This window comes from Poecilia mexicana, unplaced genomic scaffold (assembly GCF_051168715.1).
Source record: "Poecilia mexicana isolate PSO_F unplaced genomic scaffold, ASM5116871v1 scaffold_11, whole genome shotgun sequence".
Taxonomy (NCBI): domain Eukaryota; kingdom Metazoa; phylum Chordata; class Actinopteri; order Cyprinodontiformes; family Poeciliidae; genus Poecilia; species Poecilia mexicana.
Window position 1 is genome coordinate 10,650,075 of NW_028263380.1, and position 21,803 is coordinate 10,671,877.

At 40.4% G+C, this 21,803-nt stretch overlaps 1 protein-coding gene across 1 annotated transcript in view; it reads right to left on the bottom strand.

Annotated features, from left to right (window-relative positions):
- Positions 1–21,803, bottom strand: part of dync1i1a (dynein cytoplasmic 1 intermediate chain 1a) — a 48,431-nt gene that overhangs the window by 12,536 nt on the left and 14,092 nt on the right. Inside the window, exons 3-9 of the mRNA XM_088009953.1 lie at positions 21,194–21,365; positions 19,687–19,786; positions 18,585–18,710; positions 7,419–7,565; positions 5,684–5,797; positions 5,281–5,414; positions 4,011–4,155 (exon numbers count right to left, since the gene is read on the bottom strand). Coding sequence (XP_087866079.1) covers positions 4,011–4,155; positions 5,281–5,414; positions 5,684–5,797; positions 7,419–7,565; positions 18,585–18,710; positions 19,687–19,786; positions 21,194–21,365 — 938 coding nt within the window. The remainder of the gene's footprint in view (positions 1–4,010; positions 4,156–5,280; positions 5,415–5,683; positions 5,798–7,418; positions 7,566–18,584; positions 18,711–19,686; positions 19,787–21,193; positions 21,366–21,803) is intronic.

Genomic DNA, 21,803 nt, shown 5'->3' on the forward strand with positions numbered 1-21,803 from the left:
GAGCTTCGACTGAAACAGTTTTCCAGTCAGATGACAGGAGGAGGACTCTTTTCTTGTTCTTTGCCTCGCGGTTTTTACATTCAGTGCGTTGCTGGGCCGACGTTTAAAGTTCTCGACGTGCCATTCGCTCACTGTCCTCCTCCTTCACTCGTCATCTTTTATCACAACTCATCTTCCTGCAGTAACGCTTTTCTTTTTAATTGGCTTCAAAAATCTGTCACGTTGGGTATAAACTCAAAATTATACACGACTTACATAAAATCAACAGAACTGATTCAGGCTTAAGCTTCTGTTTTGGCCATTTCCACCGTCTCCTCAGATTGTGAAAAGTTTCAAAACTCATCTCAAAACAGTTTAATCCGAGTGGCGCCACACAGAAAGTACCTGCTTGTCATTATCTTTCCAGTGATAGCAGGCTACAGAAGCTTCTTGCACGTCTGAGCAAAAGAGCCATACCTTAATAGAGTGCAATAAAGTAATACTGGAGGACCCGAACTCTGTTATCAGAACTCTGCAAGACCGAGCTGCAAAACATTAATTTTAGACTGGGCAAGACATGAAGTATTTCGTCACCTTCCTAAAATAACGACCGAAGTGATTTTCTGCCAAAAGTGATTTTTTTTCGTCTTTTTTTTTTGTCAAAATCACTTAAGGCAAAAAAAAAAAAAATGACACAGGTCATAATTTTAGGAAGGTGATGAGCTGCAGTACTAAGGAAAACAACAACATTAATAGAAGAAACACTGATCAAAACATTCTGGCATAAAAAAATAAATAAATAAAATTACTTCTGTCCTAGTAGCTCTTTTGTGTCACGGCTCACAAAATGTGGTACCAGTGTGGACTGCCTCTGGCGGTACTGAGAGGAAATTTCAGTGTCAACTATTTACAGGTAAATAAGAAGCAACTTAACGCATGTTTTTTTTTATTACAGCAACCTTTTCCAGGAACCTGGAGAGTTTTCTCGGACCGCTGTTAGGCCCCCTGTGTTTCTATTGCGTTTGCCAGAAGAACGATCCTCGTCTAAAGAGCCTTCAGCTTCACTAAAATGCTGTTTTTACACCATCAGATTTAAAACGGATCAATTACGTTTGCAAAGGCACTCCCACATAGTGTCCGATTTTTGATTCTCTTTACTAAATTTTCTTCCACTGGCTAAAATCTGAAACGGTGAGCTCAATGCGGAGCAGCGCGTCTTGTTGGATATAAATATTAATTAATCTTAACAAGAGTGAAAGATTACATCTGTTGTACAGCGTAATGGAGACACTCTTGCTTTTCATTATTGTTACCCAGGTTCACCGTGTCTATTAAGGTTTAAGCTAATTCCAGGTTTTGCGGCCGCACTGACACACTTTCATCTAATTACAATCCTTTCGTGTTCTGTGCTGTGTGAGAGCACACCGGGACAGACCCCTGCTATAACCTTATTTCCAAAGACACCTACCGACGCTCAGCTCCAGACTTGATCCACACTCTTCAACAATCACCTGAACTGACAGTGACGCAGGCCTTTAATTAACTTCTTCAGAGAGCAGAAGTGGAATTATTATACTTCATCCAATCACTTAGTAGACGCCGGGTTTGGGGTCAAGAGAGCAAGGCGGTTCAAGTTATGCACAATCATAAACCCACTCCCAGCTGTCGCGACATCTTCAAACTCTGGCCCGGCGCAGAACGGTCTCGCTAACCACAATATTTGCACCGCTGAGAGTAAAAACATTACCAGGCTTCTGTACGACGGCCTTTTTGAACCGTGAGGGCAAACGTGCGAGTCAATACGAAAACAATTCTCAGTCGATCTGCGAGTGCGCGCATGCGTGTGTGTGTGTGTGTGTGCGTGCGTGAGCGACCGGAGGATTGAAGGCCGACCTCCAGGGGATTTCAGCCCAGGCAAAAAACTGCCTTCTTAAGATATATGAGAGACATATGCGGTGTGTCTGTAGCCACACACCTTCACACCTCCAGGTAAGTGCCTGCCCACACACCAAACACGGGTTATGCTGGAAGAGAGACAGACATGCATTCCTGCGGTGGCCCTCAAAGGAGAGGGAATTTCCAAATCCTGAAAAAAATAACACGCTCTCCTGATGAAAATCCACAGAAATGTTTTAATATGTGTCACAGGGCTCTTTGCTCAAGCTTTATGGACTGGCTGCTTGCAAACCTGCGCCAGAATGCATCAGAATGCTTTATGGGCCTGTCGCAGCCAAGTATGAAAAGTAAAACATGATCCAGAATCGGGCTGTAGGTATAATGGGAAATTCATTATGTGTTTTATCATATTCAGCAAGCCTTTATAAAGATGATTTTCTTAACGGTTTCTTTTTTTTTTAAGTCTACATCAGCTTTTTCTAAACCAATAATTTGAACTTAGAATCCCAAGTCTGCTTCCTCCCACTAACTTCTGTAATCAGTATCTTTTGTTCCTCTTATTTCTCTAAGTAATTCTGTGCGACACGTAAAATCACCCAGAACAAAAAAACTTCAGTCTCAGTAGCACAAAAATGTCCTGTCAGTGTTTTAACCAGCCTTTCTCTTATCCAGCCTCTCTCCGACAACAGCAGTGACTGTTTGGATTTCACTGCCGCCAAATGGAACTCGTCGCGTTCGTTTGGAGGGAAAGCAAATGCCCTGAGTGGACGAGGTCACTCGAACGCGCCGAGAGGAGGAGCGCCCACCTCCTGATTCTCTGAATGCGCCAGCGGCGTCCTGTCAGAGCTTTCGGTGGGCTTTGCGGGGGACTTTGACAAACACATCGGTGAACACAGAAGCAAAGCATTTCTTCTGCGCGTTTGTCAAGTTAAGTGCTCAAAACGTAACAAGCGACGAAGACCAAGACTAAGACGCACGTTATGTATACATCTCTAAAGAATGTGTAGACTCTACCCGACTTGCAGCGCTATTCAAAAGTATTCACAGCCTTTGTTCCACATGCACACATGTTGCATATTCTGTTTAGATTTAAATTTATGCAACAACAAAAAGTCAGAAGGTGGTTTTCACATTTCTTTTTTTTTAATCTGAAAAGTGCGGTGTACATTTGGATTCAATCCCCAGCTGGTAGAGACATACCAAAAAAAGATTTGCAGATGCAATTGCAGGACATTCTTAACTCAGGAAGGGTTGAATATAAAATATAGACCACACTTTTTCTACTTCTATTTTATTTATTTTTTTAAGTTTTGAAAGCCATGGATAATTTTGTGTCTGACTTCATGTCAGTCTATCATAAACTCCCAACATAATACATGCATGTTGTTGTAATGTGGCAAACATGTAAAAAGGTTCAGGAGGACTGAAATCTTTTAGGAAACTTGATTTTGTGTGACTTTACATTCATAAATTTGAGAATAAAATTTCTTGGAGTTTTCATTCTTTTTTTTGCAATACATATTTTTACATTTGCCTACCTTGTTGAATTTCATTTTGGCATGACAAACATAAAGAACAAAAAAGGTTTGGTTTGTGTTAGCTGATTTGTCAGAATGATCACAGACGTAACTTTGGAGGAACAATTACAAGAGGTGCTTTTGTAACACATTTAGGAATCTTATCCGATTAAAATCTATAAAGCACAAACGCAGCATCCCTTCTTTACTATTACTAAGAGAAAATGCCATATCAGTGTTTCTCCGGACAGCTCTGAGCCCTGGAGCATAACAACGTCTGGGAGGAGGAATTCAGGTCACCGTCATCAGAGTTCCTGGCTTCTGCTGATTAATTTCACAGTACACTCACACAGTAAATATATGCAACACATCGCAAAGAGCTTACTCCAACACACACATGCATGCACACACACGCAAACACACAAATAGCAAGAGAAAGACTGATTTTCAAATAGTTGTTCATCCAATGTACTCAACTCCCTCCCCTCATTCTCTCAGGAGTCCCTCTAAGTAACCTTTCAGAGACCACAATCAACCCCCCACACATCTGTTCCCTCTGCCATTTTCTCCCTCCCTCACACACACACTCGCACACACATCGACTCACACACGGCGTACCTTGGTGCTCCAGAGTTTGACGGTCCAGTCGAAGGAAGATGTAATAAAGAGGTGGGAGAAGTCTACAGTGCCCACTGCACTGTGACAGCTGATTCCCGTAACCGGCCCCTGGTGGCCCTCGAACATTTCACAGATGCCCGCTTTACTGGAGAAGACGACAACGAACGTTGATGATTAGTTTTAAAAATTGAACAGCATTTTTTATTTTTTAGAACACTAAGAGACTTTGGGATCAATTTACTAAGGAATCAGCCAACTTATGAAGCATTAAGAGCATTTTGATTCCTTTGGCACAATTCAAATTCCTCTTGAAAGAAAAAGTGAAATCTTATTAAACCAGTTTCTAGTTCATATTTCATTAGCTTATTTAATTAAGTCAAATTTCTTAATTAACGTGCACTATTGCTATGTTCATCATTTTTGCTCTTGTGAATGTGATCTTGTCAAAACCACAACCAGAATAAAAATCAAATAAATAAAGAAATAAGTGTAAACATGACGGCTGCTGATGATTTCTCCTTACACTGATCCACAGAATATGTATTTAAAAAGTGACAAAAAGAGGAAAAACAGGTCTAAATGTGTCTAATTTGAGAAAATAATTACATTTCAAATCATTTTTTTTATTATTTTGGTTCTCTCCTTGAACTACACTCCTATGTTTAACCTCAACCTGGACTTTGCTGTCGTTCTGACCAGTGGATACAGATTTCTATAATAATTATATTTAACATAAAAATATATATTTTCTTGCTTTTCCTGGACATAATTCATTCCTAAGAGGTCAGATTTGCTGTAACAGTTTTATTTCTTAGACAAACTGACAACAGCATGTAGATTATTAGCTGTTTTTAGCATCATAGATAACAACCAGCTCATTAGCATTACTAATGTAATGATAAACAGCAGACTCTGTTTCCTAGAGAATGTAAACTTTTACCTTGTAGGAGCCAGAATGAACAGCTGACAGAGAAAATATTCAATTTAAATAACTTCATACATCTCATAGCTAACACTGAGTCCTCTTCCCTTTCCTTCCACACTGAAGAGTGTTGTGATTGTCATGACGTCTTAGGGCTTAGGCATGTCCTTACTGCTCAAAAAAAAAAAAAAAAAAAGACGGGGTATTTGAACAGCTGTTAAAAATGGTCATCAGAGGTCTGGCTAAAAAACATTAAAGTTATGAGTTTACCTCTAAATATTTATCTATATTTAGTTAGCTGGTAAACTGACCAAAGCTTTGCACGAAGGCACGAAGCATTTCACCCACCTGCCATGTCTGGATGCGGTATACACGGTGCCTTCCTCGCTCCCCACCACATAGTTGTTGACATCCCCCGTGGGGAAAGCCATACCTGTCACCGCCACGGGTTTGGATTTGTTGTACACGAGTTCCATGGTCTCCTACAAACAGGAAGGTCATGGATTTGGTAAACTATGCACTTCAAAGCCTTCACGTACACACAAAGTCATGATTTATATCAATAACTGACAGTTTTTTAGAAATCTTTTAGGGGAAAATAATAATAATAGTAAAAAAAAAACATGTTTGCTCCATTTTAACATCCAAGAACTACTGAGCTACAACAGCTTTTCCCTGTAAAAATTTTAATATCAAGTCCTTCCGGCAGGTTGTGGGAACCGCGTGTCTGACGAGTGACATTTTTCACTACCTGAGGCTGAGAGAGCATGTCGAGGCTCCACGAACACATCCTCCCGTCCGTAGACACGGTGATCAGGTTGTTGGCATTCTGGGTGCCCACCACGTTCACGCAGTATACCGGGTGCTGTTGAGGCAACATACATGAACACGGGCGCGGGGCGAAACAACGTGCTGCAGTTACGACAGTTCTCATTAAAGTAACATCTCTGACAAATCCACCTAGCAAACAAAACAAAATCCCGGAAAATCGTTTTGCCTGGAAGCATTTAAGTGTTCTTCAATCCGACATCCTGTGTGTTAAATATTCAGACGATTCCTAATTGCAAAAGGCTGACAAAACCACAACCGTTTTCTGAACCTTTAAAATTTGCTGTTAATAATATGAAATTTGTTAAAACACCCTTATTCCTATTATACAGTTAAACAGTGAAACACATGACATAATGAGATACTTTAAGGGCCAAAAGCACAGAGGGTTGACAGGCAACTTGCATGCCAGAGTGCAGTGGTCCTTTTCAATCCCTTTACGCTTGGGACATGTGCTGCTGTTCAAATCCATGAGTGTGTGAAGCCATTATATCATTACTGGCCAGTAATTGATTTGTCTGCTGGGCTGCACAAAGGGCCCATTCAGCAATCAGCACCATGCTAGTAAGCTAGACTTCACTAACTGGAGGGGACAAGAGCGGCAACCTCTTCAAGACTACCATACAGAAGGCATGTGGCAATGCAAGGGGCTACATGACTAAGACTATAAAAGGACTTGCTGCTTGTGTCCATGCATTGGTAATTTGTTGAGAGTGAGCAAGTTCACTGGAGTTAAAACTGGGCAATCTGTTCGATGTGTTTTTTCTTTTTTTTTTCCTCTCACAACAAGTTGTACACTCACCCTGAAATGCAAAATATGACATTTACAAAACTGAACATTTTGTAATACAAAAAAAAAAAAAGTCAGAAAACATATTTAGTAGAAGACAACATTTCAGGAAAAAAAGGTAGTGTTTGCATAAATCTGGTTTTGTTGGGTCTACAGTAATTATGTAAAGTTCACAAAATATTGTTTTGCAATAAATTTACTGTATGTTCTGCTTTTTTTCTTACTTTTTTCTAAACTATTGACTTTTTTTTGTTGCCATTTATTGTTGTTTATATGATTTCCTAAATGAGTTTTGCACCTGAAGGTTGAACCGTCTATTTCGCTTCAACTAGCATTGTACGGGAGCACATTCATATCAACATCTTAATATTTCCAGGCAAATGTTTAGATAATGCCAATGTTTCCTTGTCTGAAAGAAACTGATAAGTCTGATCCTGAGCAGTATTTGCAGAGATCGGAGGCTGAACTGATCGGTAGCTGCGTTTCCATTAGAAATGTGCGCAAAACTTTAATATCCCGCTAATGTAAAAGAAGAAAAAAAAAAAAAACAATTTCACAATTGAAACACAATTAGAATAAAACATGAATGAGTTTGTTCAGTCAGTACAAAAATACGCAGCACCAACAAGCTCTTCTTGTCATCTTTGCTACACCCAAAAACAAAACCATTGACTTTTTATTGAAAAACTTGAGTTTTTTTTAAATTAGTGTATTGACTTTATAAAATTTATTTTCATAATTCCAGTTTGCACAATTGTTGGATCCACTGATCGATGGAAATGGAGCTTAGAGGCATAGCGGGATCTAACACTTGTATTTTCTTGTTTTTAACAGTGTCTTATGTAAAAAAAAAAAAAAAGGGCCTTACAGTGTGTGCTGCAGCAGAGAGGGGAGTCCTCTGCACCGGGGTCCGGCGGTGACTCCGGTTGTCCCACAGAACAATCTGTCCCGAGTAAGTTCCTCCTACCACCAAGTTTGGATGAAACTTAGCAAAACCGACGGATACGACCGGAGACTGTAAAGAGAGGAGAAGAAAGAGTTTTGGGGAAAAGGGATACCTGGGTGTTTCATTACGATGAGGCGGGTTTCACAAGATATTAGTTAAACAACACAGAAAAGACATGAGTGCTAAAATGCGTCGGACTGGTGAAATTATGAGACGAGACATCATCAGGTGGTGAGAAAAGAGAACGACACGAATTTAAAGCGGTCACGCTCGACTGGGTGGGAGTTGAAACCAGTCACTGAGACGACGAAATGGGTGGCAGTCGTGGGGAAACAGACAGAGACGGAGATGATGAGCTCGGCCACTGAGAGGGTCTGCTGAGGAGAGGAGAGAGGGGTGACGCTGCGGTGGAGACCAGACAAAGAGGGGAATTGTGGACCCCGTCCGCCCCAGCCGTTTCACGTTACAGCATCAAAACTCCAGCAGCCACTGGAGCGCTCACCGTGGCCTCCATCACAACAAGGCGCAGCCTTGAACTCCCTCCCGCCCCTCGTTGCCGCGCTTATTGAGTTTTGGTTCCTCTTCGGCGCTCGTTCCGTATTGGCTTCTGCTCGGCGCAGCCAACCGCCCCTGACCCCGGGGTCACCGGAGGATCTCCTCGACTCGATTATGAGAAAATGTTTCATCCCGTTGCGTAGCGCAACAGGAGGGTAAGTGGTGTAACGCTTTAACAAATTGAGAGGAGAAATAATTTACAAGCACAACAGCGCCAAGTGAAGCTCTCAGACACAAATCACAATTAAAAACAGAGCAACTACAAGATGCAGGGTGCATTCTGGAGCAGCGTCGTTGCCTAACACGGCCGTAGATTTATTAGACGGAGCTCAGCTGACACGTTTATTGGTCTTGAAGACTGGATGCCAGATATCTGGCTCTTAAAAAAGCAGCTTAGCGTGTGCATGGAGACCAAATTTGTCATTAATGATCAGAATCCTACTCCTAATCACTGCATTAACAAGGAAGTCATTGATGTAATAATGGTTTCATGACAAATTGCAATTTGGTATTCTAACAGCTCCAATTTAAAAATAATAACGCATTAGTGGAATGGATGTTGCTAAAATTTGTTTTGTGATGCTAGCCCAAAACAAAAATAAAGATCCAGCCACAATGACCACCTGCCAGGAAAACCTCCACTAACCTCTGTGTTGCCACTAACATTGAGCACAGCAGCAATAGGCACAACTATGACCAAGAAGACCAAATGCACACTGCAGTCGTAGTACTCCTTTATTTTCTTCTCCGTCCATCCCTTCCAGCACACCATGTGCAAAGCAGCCAAAACCCCACTTCAGTTTGAAGGGCGATTGGAAAACAAACCAGAAGGAAAGAAAACCCTACGCAGTCCTTATTTTGCGTTTTTGTTCCTCCAGAGGCATCACCGAGTCCAGAGGAAAGGCTCTGTAGTCGCCTCAGATGTCGAGACTCAAAATAAACAGAGCTTTTGGCGATAAAAATAAAGCCGCTCATTGGCTGCCATGAGGGCTCTTTCTTTATTTACACAGTGCGACAAAAGGGGATTGTGGTTTTCGGCTTTATCAGCGTGTATTACGAGCCAGGCTTGCATGGCCAACATGCTGTTGGGCTTGTTAACAAGAAGCTGAGAGGGCAATAATCACCTAAACTACAAAACATAAATATTAAAAGGTTTGAATCACATTAAACATCTACAGTAGATTGCAAAGGTATTAATATTCTTTGGACATGTTTTGCATTTTGGACATTTTGCGCTAGATCAATGCAAAGTGCAACACAAATGTGAAGTAGGAGGAAAATAGAGGATGCACTTTCAATTGTTTTTGCAAATAAAAATTTCAAAAGCGCCATTTGTATTCAATTCCTGAACCTTTTGCAAACTCGTGCAGGTTTTCTTCCTGCATACAGCTGCATTCATCATCCCATCCACATTGACACGCCTCCCTGTCCCTGTTAAGAAAACAGAACCTCCACAGCATGATACTTCCACTGCCATGCTTTACTACAGGGATTTTTCAATTGCATTCAAACTAGAATTGAGAATCTTCACAATCATTCTGAAGCCATAATGAGATCTTTGTTGCGACACTCGGCTCAGAATGAACCCGTGGAACGCAAACAAAAATTTACAACGCTTAAGGAAAAGAATAAAAATGCTTAAAAATGTAAAACACCCTTATAGAAAAATTGGAAGCAAAACTTAGACAACAGACCTTTAGTGTCTCCTCCAAAATGCCAATATGTCATCCACTGGTTCCATGGGATTTTTAAAGCACTATTTACATAAAGTGCAGCTTGTCCCAGAGCGATCTAGAAATGGGCTGGTGGTCAAGTTGACTGTCGGTGGGAGTGTTTATGAGTCTATGCATACCATCTTGTTTGTGTGTATCTCAGAAGGGGTGAGTGTGTATGTGTGCAAAGGTGAGATGGGGAAAGAAACCATATGAAATCATATGGCTTGCAGCACAATGCAAACAGTGTATGGCCGACAGCCATGCACTGTGTAGAGGAATAGCACATGGCTGTGCAATGCACTGTGTAACGCTTACAGTGTGTTTCTTTTTCATATTTACACATAACGCTCATTAAATTAGACCAAAATGTCTCAATCAGAAACTGTAGACAGGCTCTGATAAGGTTTTCAGCGTCTCTCTGAAGCCAAGATGGTAAGAGGATCACCAATTCCACCATTGTTGTGCAGAAAGATAGTGCAGCAATACCAGAATGGTGTTACCCAGCGTAAAATAGCAAAGACATTTAAGTTATCATCATCAACCGTGCATAACATCATCAAAAGATTCAGAGAATTTGGCACAATCGCTGTGCGTAAGGGCCAAGGCTGTAAAACTCTACTGGATGCTCGTGATCTCCGGGCCCTTAAATGTCACTGCACCTCAAACAGGAATGCCACTGTCAAGGAAATAACAGCATGGGCTCAGGAATACTTCCAGAAAGCATTGTCAGTGAACACAATCCACCGTGCCATCCGCCGCTGCCAGCTAAAACTCTACAGTGCAAAGAGGAAGCCATTTCTAAGCAAACTCCACAAGCTCAGCCGTTTGCACTGGGCCAGGAGTCATTTACACTGGGACGCCATGTCATCCGGACCAGAGAAGACAAGGATAACCCAAGCTGCTATCAACGCTCCGTTCAGAAGCCTGCATCACTGATGGTATGGGGTTGCATGAGTGCTTGTGGCCTGGACAGCTTGCATGTCTGGAAATGCACCATTAATGCAGAGAACTATGTTCAGGTTCTAAAACAACATGTGCTCCCATCTAGACGTCATCTCTTTCAGGGAAGACCCTGCATTTTTCAACAAGATAATGCCAGACCACATTCTGCAGCAATCACAACATCATGGTAGGAGAAGGATCCGGGTACTGAAATGGCTAACCTGCAGTCCAGATCTTTCACCTATAGAGAACATTTGGCGCATCATAAAGAGGAAGGTGCGATAAAGAAGGCCCAAGACGATTGAACAGTTAGAGGCCTGTATTAGACATGAATGGGAGAGCATTCCTATTTCTAAACTTGAGAAACTGGTCTCCTCTGTCCCCAGCCATCTGTTGAGTGTTGTAAGAAGAAGGGGAGAAGGGGAGATGCCACACAGTGGTAAAAATGGCCTTGTCCCAACTTTTTGGGGATTTGTTGACGCCATGAAATTTTGAAACAACATATTTTTCCCTTAAAATGATACATTCTCACAGTTTAAACTTTTGACCTGTGATTTGTGTTCTATTGTGAATAAAATATTAGATGTTGGCATCTCCACATCATTGCATTCAGTTTTTATTCACAATTTGTTTAGTGTCCCAACTTTTTTTGGAATCCGGTTTGTATATCTAGATCTCATTTTCATCTAATTTAAGAGGTACCTTGTTACTTTTGGATTTACGAACATGTGACTGACGTGAGGATTCAGCCCAACCTTCCAGTTGGGACATAACCAAAGAGCCACGGCTGTCCTGAGTCTTCCAACGACAGAAGAGTGTGAGAAAAAAATCTAATTCTGCCCTGTTTCTTATTTTCTTTTCTTTTGTGTGAGAAGCAACACATGTGTTTTAAATAAAAAAAAAAAAACTACTGTAAACCATTGGCCACAATAAAAGTGAAGGAACTGATAAACTGACCTCAGTCACCCGGTACAAAATTCCTCTCGTAAGCAAAAACTAGCACTACATTGCTCAGCTGGTGCTTTTATTCTAATATGTGTGTGTTTAAATATTCACTGCATACATATTTGTGATGTATTTGTCCAAGTGCAACAGCAACACATATGTTGTTTCCATTTTTAAAAATCCAAAAATATGATTTAAATTTTGCTATTAGCACCGTCAAAACTGGAAAATAAACACGTGAATCCACTTGAATAAACAAACACAAACACAGAACATCCATGTCCTCCACTCGCTCTATTTTCCTCTACAAGTCACCACCCTACATAAACATCTCTACCCCACATGAGTAATGACAGAGAGAAGCTAAATCAAATCAAGAGACCCCTCAATTTGCTCCATATGTTAGTTTAACTCAAAAGCCCTATCAGTGTCGCCATCTTAAGAGGAAAATTCCCAAATAAACTCTGAGTCCCCTTTTTGAGAAACCGCAGGTCATGCCACCATTCCCCTCATGTACAGTCGGGCTTAGTGGAGGTGCTACCGAAAATTAAGACCGGCTCTGTCCCAAAGACGGCAAGATGTACGACAGAAACTTGGGCGTTTTCACAAATGTCATATATGGATTTTTCTAAATTCATCTTATGCAGCCATGCCCACAAATAGAGTGAATTATATGGTCAACTAGTTACTGACTGGAAGTTTTTCAGTTAAAATATTTTATAATTTAGCTGAACACGTACATGGCTTTGATCTAATTGTCCTTAAATTGTAAGCCTCTGCCATCGGTTAGTTAAATGTCGTCACTGCATGAGTTGGAGGGAAATTATGTGCCGTCTAAAGTACTCAATGCAAAACATGTTTTGGGGCAGGTACCCTCCATATTTAACAGCAACATACATACAAAAGCCTGGTAAGATATTCACTGTTATATTCCAGCAGCATAATCTCATACTGAATAATTTACAAAAATGTAATCTTTCATTGGTGTACGTTCAATCAGTGAGAAAAAAAAAATTAAAAAAAAACGCTCAACATTAAGAAATACTTATTCTCATTTCTAACAAGTCAAACAATTACAGTTGAATAAATGTAACTCATTTACTACTTCACTTTTTCAATAGCTACATTTTTAGCTGCAAAATATCATGGAGTAATACAATAATGCTATTATAGAGTAATAATATTGGTATTAAAGAAAGTGACAGAGATTTCTCAAGCTGCATGGCGCATAAGGGCGCAGGAGAGCCCCTCCCACACTTGTTACTGTGAACCTTCGGGTCAGCTTCATGACAGGAAGCAACTACAGTTTTCCTTCACTTACAAGAAAGGCTAATTTGGTTGTTTGGAAATGTTCACAGTTGCAAAAAACATGGGCAGTCATGGAAACTAAAGGAGCCACTAACATACTTCCAATGTTATACTGTAATGAGCAAGACGACAATTCTGCTCACTCCATTTTCCAAAACAAGCAAGTAGAAAACTACTACTGAATAATTGTGTTATTGCTTAAGCTTTGTGTCAAAATCCAAATGGCATTATTAAAATAACATTTTTCTAACTGTAACAGTAAGCATCCAATATGGAGTAGGGATAATTGCTGGAGTTTAGTTTTACATAGATGCATTTAGATTCACTTTCACATTTTTTAAAAATCTTTGTGACTATAGAGTGATACTTTGAAAGTGTGGTATTTTTACTTACGGTTAGCATACCGTGAGAATCTCATACAGTCTACTCAGCAGTACAGTCTGGTAAGCAGCACTAGCAAAAACAGCTCGCTGGTACGACTTTCAAGGATAAAAGACACCGTCAATCTTGTAATTCGGCTCACAGTAAGATGGCAATTAGCTAAACCAATTTTTATAAATGTCTTTCTTTTTTTTTTTTTTACTGAATCAAACACAGCTTAAATTTCACAAACCAAAAGAGAGCTTTTCTTTATTTCATTTCCTAGATGTGTTAGTCACACGAGCACATCTGTCTAAACAGTGTGATTGCATCGTGATAACAAAACTAACTCGATGCCAGGCCTGACATTTCATTTCCAAACTCAAAGTGGCTCTGCGGATGGTTTCTTTTTTTTATCTCACATGCAGAGGAGGTTAGACACCTGCTAAGTCATCTCCTGTTAGACCAAAAGAAGAGGATGTAGACACACTGGGCGACACTCCTGCTGTCAGAACAGTTGGGTTTTATTTCTATCCTCGGGCAAAGTCTGCTGTGATTGTGTGTGTCTGACGAAGAAAGTCACTCAAGTATCATCCTATGTTCCTTCTACACCAACAACTGGGATTTGGCAGTTCTGACAGCCTGTATTATATCATGGAGAATTGTTCTGTAAAGGGTAAAACACAAACAGTGCACCACGATGAAAGACGGCACCCGACAAGGGAATGTAGAGAAACAAAGCTGGCAATTGGTCATTTGTTGTTTACTATAGCACTAAAGTGCTGAAAGTCAGTTCAGATACAGGGAAATTAAGTGAAAGTGCTATTGAAATGAAAGAAAAGTCCTAGTAGAGAATGCCAGATAGCATGTCTTCCCAATCTCCGAGCCGTATCCCTCGTCTCCCTCTGGCCTCCGCCCCTCTATCTCTCTTACCGCACTCATCTGTTTTCAACTCTGCCTTATCAGGACCAGATGGATCCCACTGTCTCTCCCTGCATCAAGGCTACGCAGCCTCGCCTCTCTCCCGACCACCTTTCTCCCCCTGGCTTCGCTCGTTTATGACACCCCACAGATTTTGTCACTCTGCGGCTTCTGGCACGGACCAAGAATTACCGAGCCAGAGTCTCCATTTCACCGAGCAAACAATGGAGCATAAGAACGAGGAAGAGGCTCTGGGAGCACATACCGGGCCCTTTTTCCTCTGTCTCTTGGATCTGCTTTTCCAGTATTTTCCGGCATTTTTGCTTGGATTTTTTTTCCCCCCACCCGAAATTAAAGTGTTTTAAAATGTTTTTCCTTTTACAATATTCTAATTATATGGACATGCACACTTATTTTAAAGTACGGTTTCTGTTTCACAGCAAATCACATGCAAGACTGTGTCAATTTGCTTCAGTTTTGGCCGTTTTTGAGACAACTAACAACATAAAAAAAAGTCACTTTCTCAGAAATATGTGCTGCAGCTCGGTTCCAGGCCTCTGAACTGGCGTATTCATTACAAAACAATGCTTTTGTTGATACTGCTAATGTCTTCTTTAACTGAGAATTAAAATAAATGACATTTTGGTGTATACACTGACGGCTTTCTTACAGACATCACTGATTACTTGGCAAGGTTGCCGCAGCGGCATAGGCAGACAATTGGAAGAAACGGCTCTGGATGGATCACATGTAGGCTCCCATTTCTAGTCTTAATGATTTGTACAGATGTATAACAGCAATGAAAATAGATGAGTGTGGATATTTCCTTCTTTTTCCAGCATCTTCCACACTGAGCACATTTGGTTGTTCGTTCTAAATCTGGTGTAACATTGTTATCTATTTTTGCTATATGTGCTGTTTTTTCAGGGAAACAGCAAGGATATAAATATTAAGGATCAAGACATGTTATTTCTTTTGTGTCCTCCCTTTAATGAACCCACTTTTTGAATAATTTTAGATCAATTCTGCACATCCTTTTACATTTAATCTTCAACGCCCTGCACAAGACAGTGAGGGGAACTGAAAGTGAACTCACTGTGTGAGATCTCTGCTGAAGACAGGGAACAGAGCTCTGAACACACGCCCTTCTCGTGAAGTTTTTGAAGTGCCGCCATTAGTCTTCACCTACTGGTAAATGGCGTCCTGGCATTGAAAGCTGTTTTTACATTAACTCATTGTTTTACCTTTTTTATGTTCCCTATTATCTGTTTAATGATGTTTCTGCCCAACGCTGAAGATCGCAGAGAATCACTGTCTTCCTTTGCTCCGCTTAATTCATCGTACGATGAGATTGCAATAATTCCATTTGAATTATGACACAGTTTCTGCATCCGTCTCTTCCAACACTTCTTTCCGCTCCGCTCCATACAAGCTCCATTTGTGGGAATCAGACATCCTGGAAGTGCCAGCGTTTCCGATAGCAACGCAGAGGATATTGATAAAAATATGACTGAGACCAATGAGATGTGACAGTAGCGGCGGGGGTTCTCAAAGGGAGGCGTGCGGTCGGGGGAGTTGAGGCAGCGGTTTCGAGCCAAATGGGCCCCTTTCATGTGGTGCAACTCTGCCCACTTGAGAGGCTGGTGTGAAGTTACAAGATTGGACCCAACTGGGATGAGGCGATGATGGGTCCCACTGTCAAGATGGCCGTGACGAGAGGAGCCACGCTGGTAGCAGAATCCGCAGCAGATGCAAAACCTTTTCTGCAGTACAAATCCCTCCCCACACACTCTCAACATTGCAGGTTAATGGCTCCAGAATTGGGGTCACAATACTTACTCAGTTCATGTCAAATAAAATCTAGGGGAAAAAAAAAAAGGCTGATTATGAATCGTGTTGAAATGAATTATTAGGCTGAACAGTTTCGCGTTTTGAGTTCAGGGTTTGTTCAGTTTGTAAATTACTGATTTCAGTGAACATAATGTTGCTGCTCAAATTATATACTTTTGAATTGTTATAAAAGAACAATACTGCCAGAAAACATATACATATTGAATATAAGTAAAAAAAAAAGACTATTGCTGATGTATAAAACAAAGGATGAATATAAAAAATACAGTTTCAGACTACTGTGAAGAACGGTGAAGGATCTGTGATGCTGTGGGCCGGTTTCTTTTCCAAAGCCCCAGAAAATCTTAAGGTGCATCTTTTTAAAAAGAATAAAAAGTGTAAACCAAAGCAGGCAAAGCAGCTACAGGAACAGACACAAATACAGAACAAAAGGAATTAAAACATTAAGTGTAATTTTAGTCGCATTTTTTTTTTTATTTGACATATGTTTTAGCAAACCACAATCTGTTTTCAGTAAGTAGTCTAACACAGTGCAACACCAAAGCACCGTTTAATACGGCTACGATATTTATGCTAGATTCCCACAGCGCACAGCCCCAAACAATGCTGACGCTTTGCCAAAACATAAACCTCCTCATTACAGTCAATCACATCGAGACTTTAGAGACGAAACGCCTGCAGTACCTGATTGGTACAGCTCTGTATACGCTGGAGCTCTGTAAAACTTTTACAAGGAACAGAAAATCTTGTTCTATTCAATCTCTCTGTATGCTTCCCTCAACGAAGCTCTCCTCACCTATGAGCCGATTAATCCTATCTTAAACTTTTTAAAGCTTATTTCTCGCCTGAAAAGTTCAGGCTTTGCAACGCTATGTCTGTTCTATGAACACACATTGATAAGAAAAAAAGAAAGAAAGAAGCCTGACCTGGGGCCCCAAAAATTTAATATTCAATCAATCATAGTCTTAAACAATAAACCCCAAAGCTAAATCCAACCTCAACCACAGACCCACTTTATGCTTACATAGAAATCGAGAGTTATGCAGAGTTCAGATATTACCTACCCATCTATCAGGTGAAGGAAAATCTGAAAACAAAACAGGATTTGGTAGTATTTGCCAATGGCAGCAATGTGGCGTGACAAAGCATGTGGGAGTGTGTCATAAGGGTGTAGCCAACAGCTTGTATAATTACAGATGCAGGGGAGAAGGGGCATATGGCTAGACTGTTATTCTTGCTACAGACAAGAGGTGGAAGTCAAAAGACAAAAAAAAAAAAAAAAAACAAGTTCGGAAGAGGTACCAGACCCTGTGGTTTGGCGGGTTAAACAGCAGAATATGGTTGCACTTTAAGAGCCATCTGATCCACAGCTAACTAGAGCCACAGTTCTGTTTGGACAAGGTACCAAAGAGAAAAGAAGGAAAAAAAAAATTTCACTTTCCATAGTTCTCCCCAGAAGAATTAATGATCTATGCTTTATTACTTGTTTCTTCCTCCCTTGCTTTTTTTTTTTTTTTTTTTTTTGCTGGGTTTTTTTTAGATTCAGTTTTTTAAACTTCTTATGAAAAAAATCAGGAACTTTGTCTTCAATCTTCTGCAGCCTGTAAGTTTTTTTTTTTTTTTTTACAGGATTCCCCTGTATTCAACTCCATCAACTCCAACTCCAAAAATAAACATATAGATGATATACTGAGCCTTTTACTTGTCTACAGCTGAACGCTGACAATTCACGCATCGGCATGAGCTGAAACCACACTGTTAATAAACTCAAAACTACATGCACTGAACATATTTCATCTAAGAACCGCACGGAAACTCTACACAATGCTACAGCGACATAATGCATGGCTATAATCTATCTGTGCAACCACATGAAGTTCAGCAGCAGCATAAATGATGGTGCAGGAAAATAATTAGATGCTCCAGAAGTGTGGAGGAAACGTCTACGTAAATGCAGTACACATGTACTGAGTGGATAAAGCTTGAAACGGAGAGTGTACGCTTAACATCACTTATACACCAAAGTAGATAATTAATGCAAGTGATTTTCACAGTTTTGTATGAGGAAGACTTATTGCAGTGTCCCTGTGGGAGGATCAGCATGGGTGGGCTAACAGGCACACATGCAGCGTTGGGTTAGAAAGTGGTACACCACATCGTTTTATGACCGAGACATCTCTACACGGCCCTGCCTGTTTGATGGGACCTTTGACGGTCCTCCCCCTCAATCATCTTGCTCCCTCTTTGCTCGTTCCATCAAGTTTCTTTGTGTCGTTTGCGATTAACGTCACAACCATCCACGAGTCTTCTTCCTCCCTAAACCTCAGTTTCTTTTTAAAACTGTCCTTTTCCTATCTGAAATGTCAGATGAACGTAAGTAGAACTTCCATTTAATTCACTCTAACGAACAGTGTAAAACGATGTTGTGCACACCTCAAATAGCTATGGTACTGTGTAAAAATGTAAGTGTAAGTTTAAAGGTTTAAAGCACCTGACAGTGAAAGATGTACTCTGGTGTAGCCTTCTTAAACTTGATGTTCCACACCAGGGCAACGCCATCCGGTTCGTGGGGAGCATCTTCATTGTTATTGTAGGACGCAACCAGTAATTCAGGATACTGCAAGAGAAAATGAAAGACACCACAAGGGTTAGAGAAAGGATGACAGAGAGACACGTGCTTAAATAAAAAGAATCAACAGAAAGATCATCTCGATCCATGTAATTTTTTAAACTGCCGTCAAGTTGTTCCTGCCTTCCCATGTTGGTGTTTAGAAAGACAGGTGTTAGGTGGGTCTAAGCTTGAGATAATGAAGCAGATTTGGTGAAATATCAAGTCCTGTCTCGTTTTTAGCTACGAATTTCACTCTTGATTTTCTCCAGTTCCGAATAGTGCATGCATACTGGGATCAATGGTGTGGAATACGTCATGTAATGTTTTCAAGACATTCCCATCTCGAGTTTTTTTTTCTCTCTTATGAAACTAAATGATCAGCTGACCAGTAATTCAAATTACAGTGCTGTATGAGTGCTCCCCAGTGGTCAGAGCTGAGTGAAGCATTGAAGAGAGATTACATAGATTAAGATTAAATGTGTCCAAATAAGGCTTGTTTGTGAGATTAAAGGTACCTTTAGAAAATAACAATCATTAAGCAGATGTTAAACATTTTTTTCTTAAGACGTCTTTTATTTGATGATGATTAATGATTAATATTTTAATCGTTATGTAATGTTTTCATTAGTTGTAAGCAGAAAGTCATTAAAATGAACGAGAATAAAGGCTTGAAAACATCCGTCTGCGCTTTTGATTTATATAGTGTGCTTAACTTAGTGAACCAAATCACGGAAATAAATACATTTGTCAATAAGTTGTCCGTATGTGAAGCATACATGGCATGTTGCAGCGTGCATGCAATGATGTTTTTCAACATGTCATTTTGTCTTCCTATGCCACTGAAACTAAAGGCAGACGCTCGATATTGTGAAGGGAATCTTAGACACAGAACAAGAGGAAATTAATCAAATAGTAAAAGTGTCATATGGCATTATTGGGTGAGATTTATATAAACTGAAACACAAAAAATATCAGGTCTCACCTGAGGGGACCAGTCGAGGCAGGTAATAACACGATGTTTGGACCAGTGCTCATCGTAGAATAGTCTGCAGAAGGACAGACTAGAGCCACTTCCCAAGTCTCTGCAAGCAGACAAGATGACGAAACTTGAGACGAATCAAAACCAAATCCAGATCCTCTTCCAAACACACACAGGTAAAATCGCATCAGGTTGAAAGCGTGCACCTGCTGGTGCATGACGAGATCGAAACGACCCAAATAATATCATTAGATCATAAAACTAAGACCTTTTCAAACTAAATATCTTAAATATGCTTTGTTTTAAATCATTGCATTCCAGTGTAGCTTTGCCTGTTTGTTGGTGTTCTACTGGAAGATAAACCTCTGGTCCTGTTTCAAGTTTTTTAAGCCTCTAACGTTTTCTTCCATGTTTGCTTGCTACGTACAGTAGTTCTACCCATCTTCTCATCAATTCTGACCAGGCTCCCCGTCACAGCAAAAGAAAAGCATCCACATCCACAAGCATCTACTGAGACAGAATGTGTAGCCTCATTGGTGTTGTCAAAATCCATTCACAGGCTCCAAACAATGTTAAACAGTTTTACGTCTCCTAAGGGGCAGGAGGAAAACTGTGTGCCTTGCTTTTCATCTTACAGAGTCTGTCATTTCAGCCAGCGATGAGCATATTCCTTGGGGTCAAACTACATGTTGCTCTGTTATGTCACTGACCACAGCAGCAATCTGTACAACAAGAAGTTATTTCTTGGTCTAAACCATCCATGACAAAACTGAGAGGACAAAGCAACTGGACTACAAGCAGGATTTTTTTTTTTTTTTTGGAGTACTAATTAACAAAATATATATGCGCCATTCTTACAGTGTTGGGTGAGACTGTATATAATAAAACAAGGCAGTGGAATGTGAGTTATGTACTTATGCTCTTAAAAGCACATTGCTGGGGAGAAGAAAAAAAAAAAACAGGTCCGATCTTGAGCAATGGGCTACGGCCTCTTTTAGACATAATCTTTATTTGACCACAGGCTTCATACTTCACTGTGGCTGCAGTGGTCAAAGTTGAAGTAAATCAGTAAAAGCAGTTGTTCCATAATAGCAGCACAGTAACCTAAAACAGCTTTGCACTTCTGGCTAGAACAACTCCAGCCGGCGGCTTGATAACCTCTATTTTGGAAGCAGTCGCTCAGATGGCAAGACAATGCTCTTGTAAGAAGCAACGGATGTCACTTCACAGGAATCTTTAACCATCTGAGAGTGTGACCTCACTATGAAAACATGCTTTTCAAAGAGCAAAGCAGCTCCCGGGTCCCAAGTGGGACACGGTGGGTTTGAGTCACTTTTAGCACATTTGCTATTTGGAAAAGTGTCAATAGATGCTTGATGTGTGGACCAAATTCACTTTGCATCCCCATTCTTTTTTAAAATATGAACAAATAATTGTTTTGGGGTTTTTTTTTTAATGATGGGATTCAAACTTTAATTGAATTTCTGGCAGATGCATCAAAAATTCTCACCCCTCTTTGTCCTCAAGGTCACGGCCGCTGTAGTCGAATAAGATGTCACTGTCCTCAGCGAGCGCTCTTTCCATCACCCGGATGCTACAGTCGAAAAAACTCTGAAACTCTGACGAGTGCAGGATCTGTTGCCTTTCCTCTTCCGTCAGTTCCCGCAGAACAGGAAAAGAACCTACAGTAAAAAAAATAAAATAAAAAAAGACATCAAAACAGGAAATAAAACTGAAAACTCGTACAATGTCTTGTTCGTATTTCACCCAGAATCCACACAATCAGTGCTGCCGCTTCGCCCAGGCGCATCGCTGCGCATAGCGCATCAAGTGGCTGGTGGTGCACCACAAAATCAGGTTCATGACAAATCATCAAATTTAAAAATAAAATTTTTTACTGTTGTAATAAAAATAAAAAACTGCAGCAAAGCATCAAGCTATTCCCTCTTCAAACAACAATAAAATACTTTGAACGCATCAAAATCATGAAAAAATTATTAATACAAAAGCACCAAGGACATGAGAAATGACCCCAGCTTTTGATTTGTTTAATGTTTTTGTTTTTTTGTTTGAAACAGACACTAACTCGAAGCCATAAAAGAAATTAAAATGTTACTTTT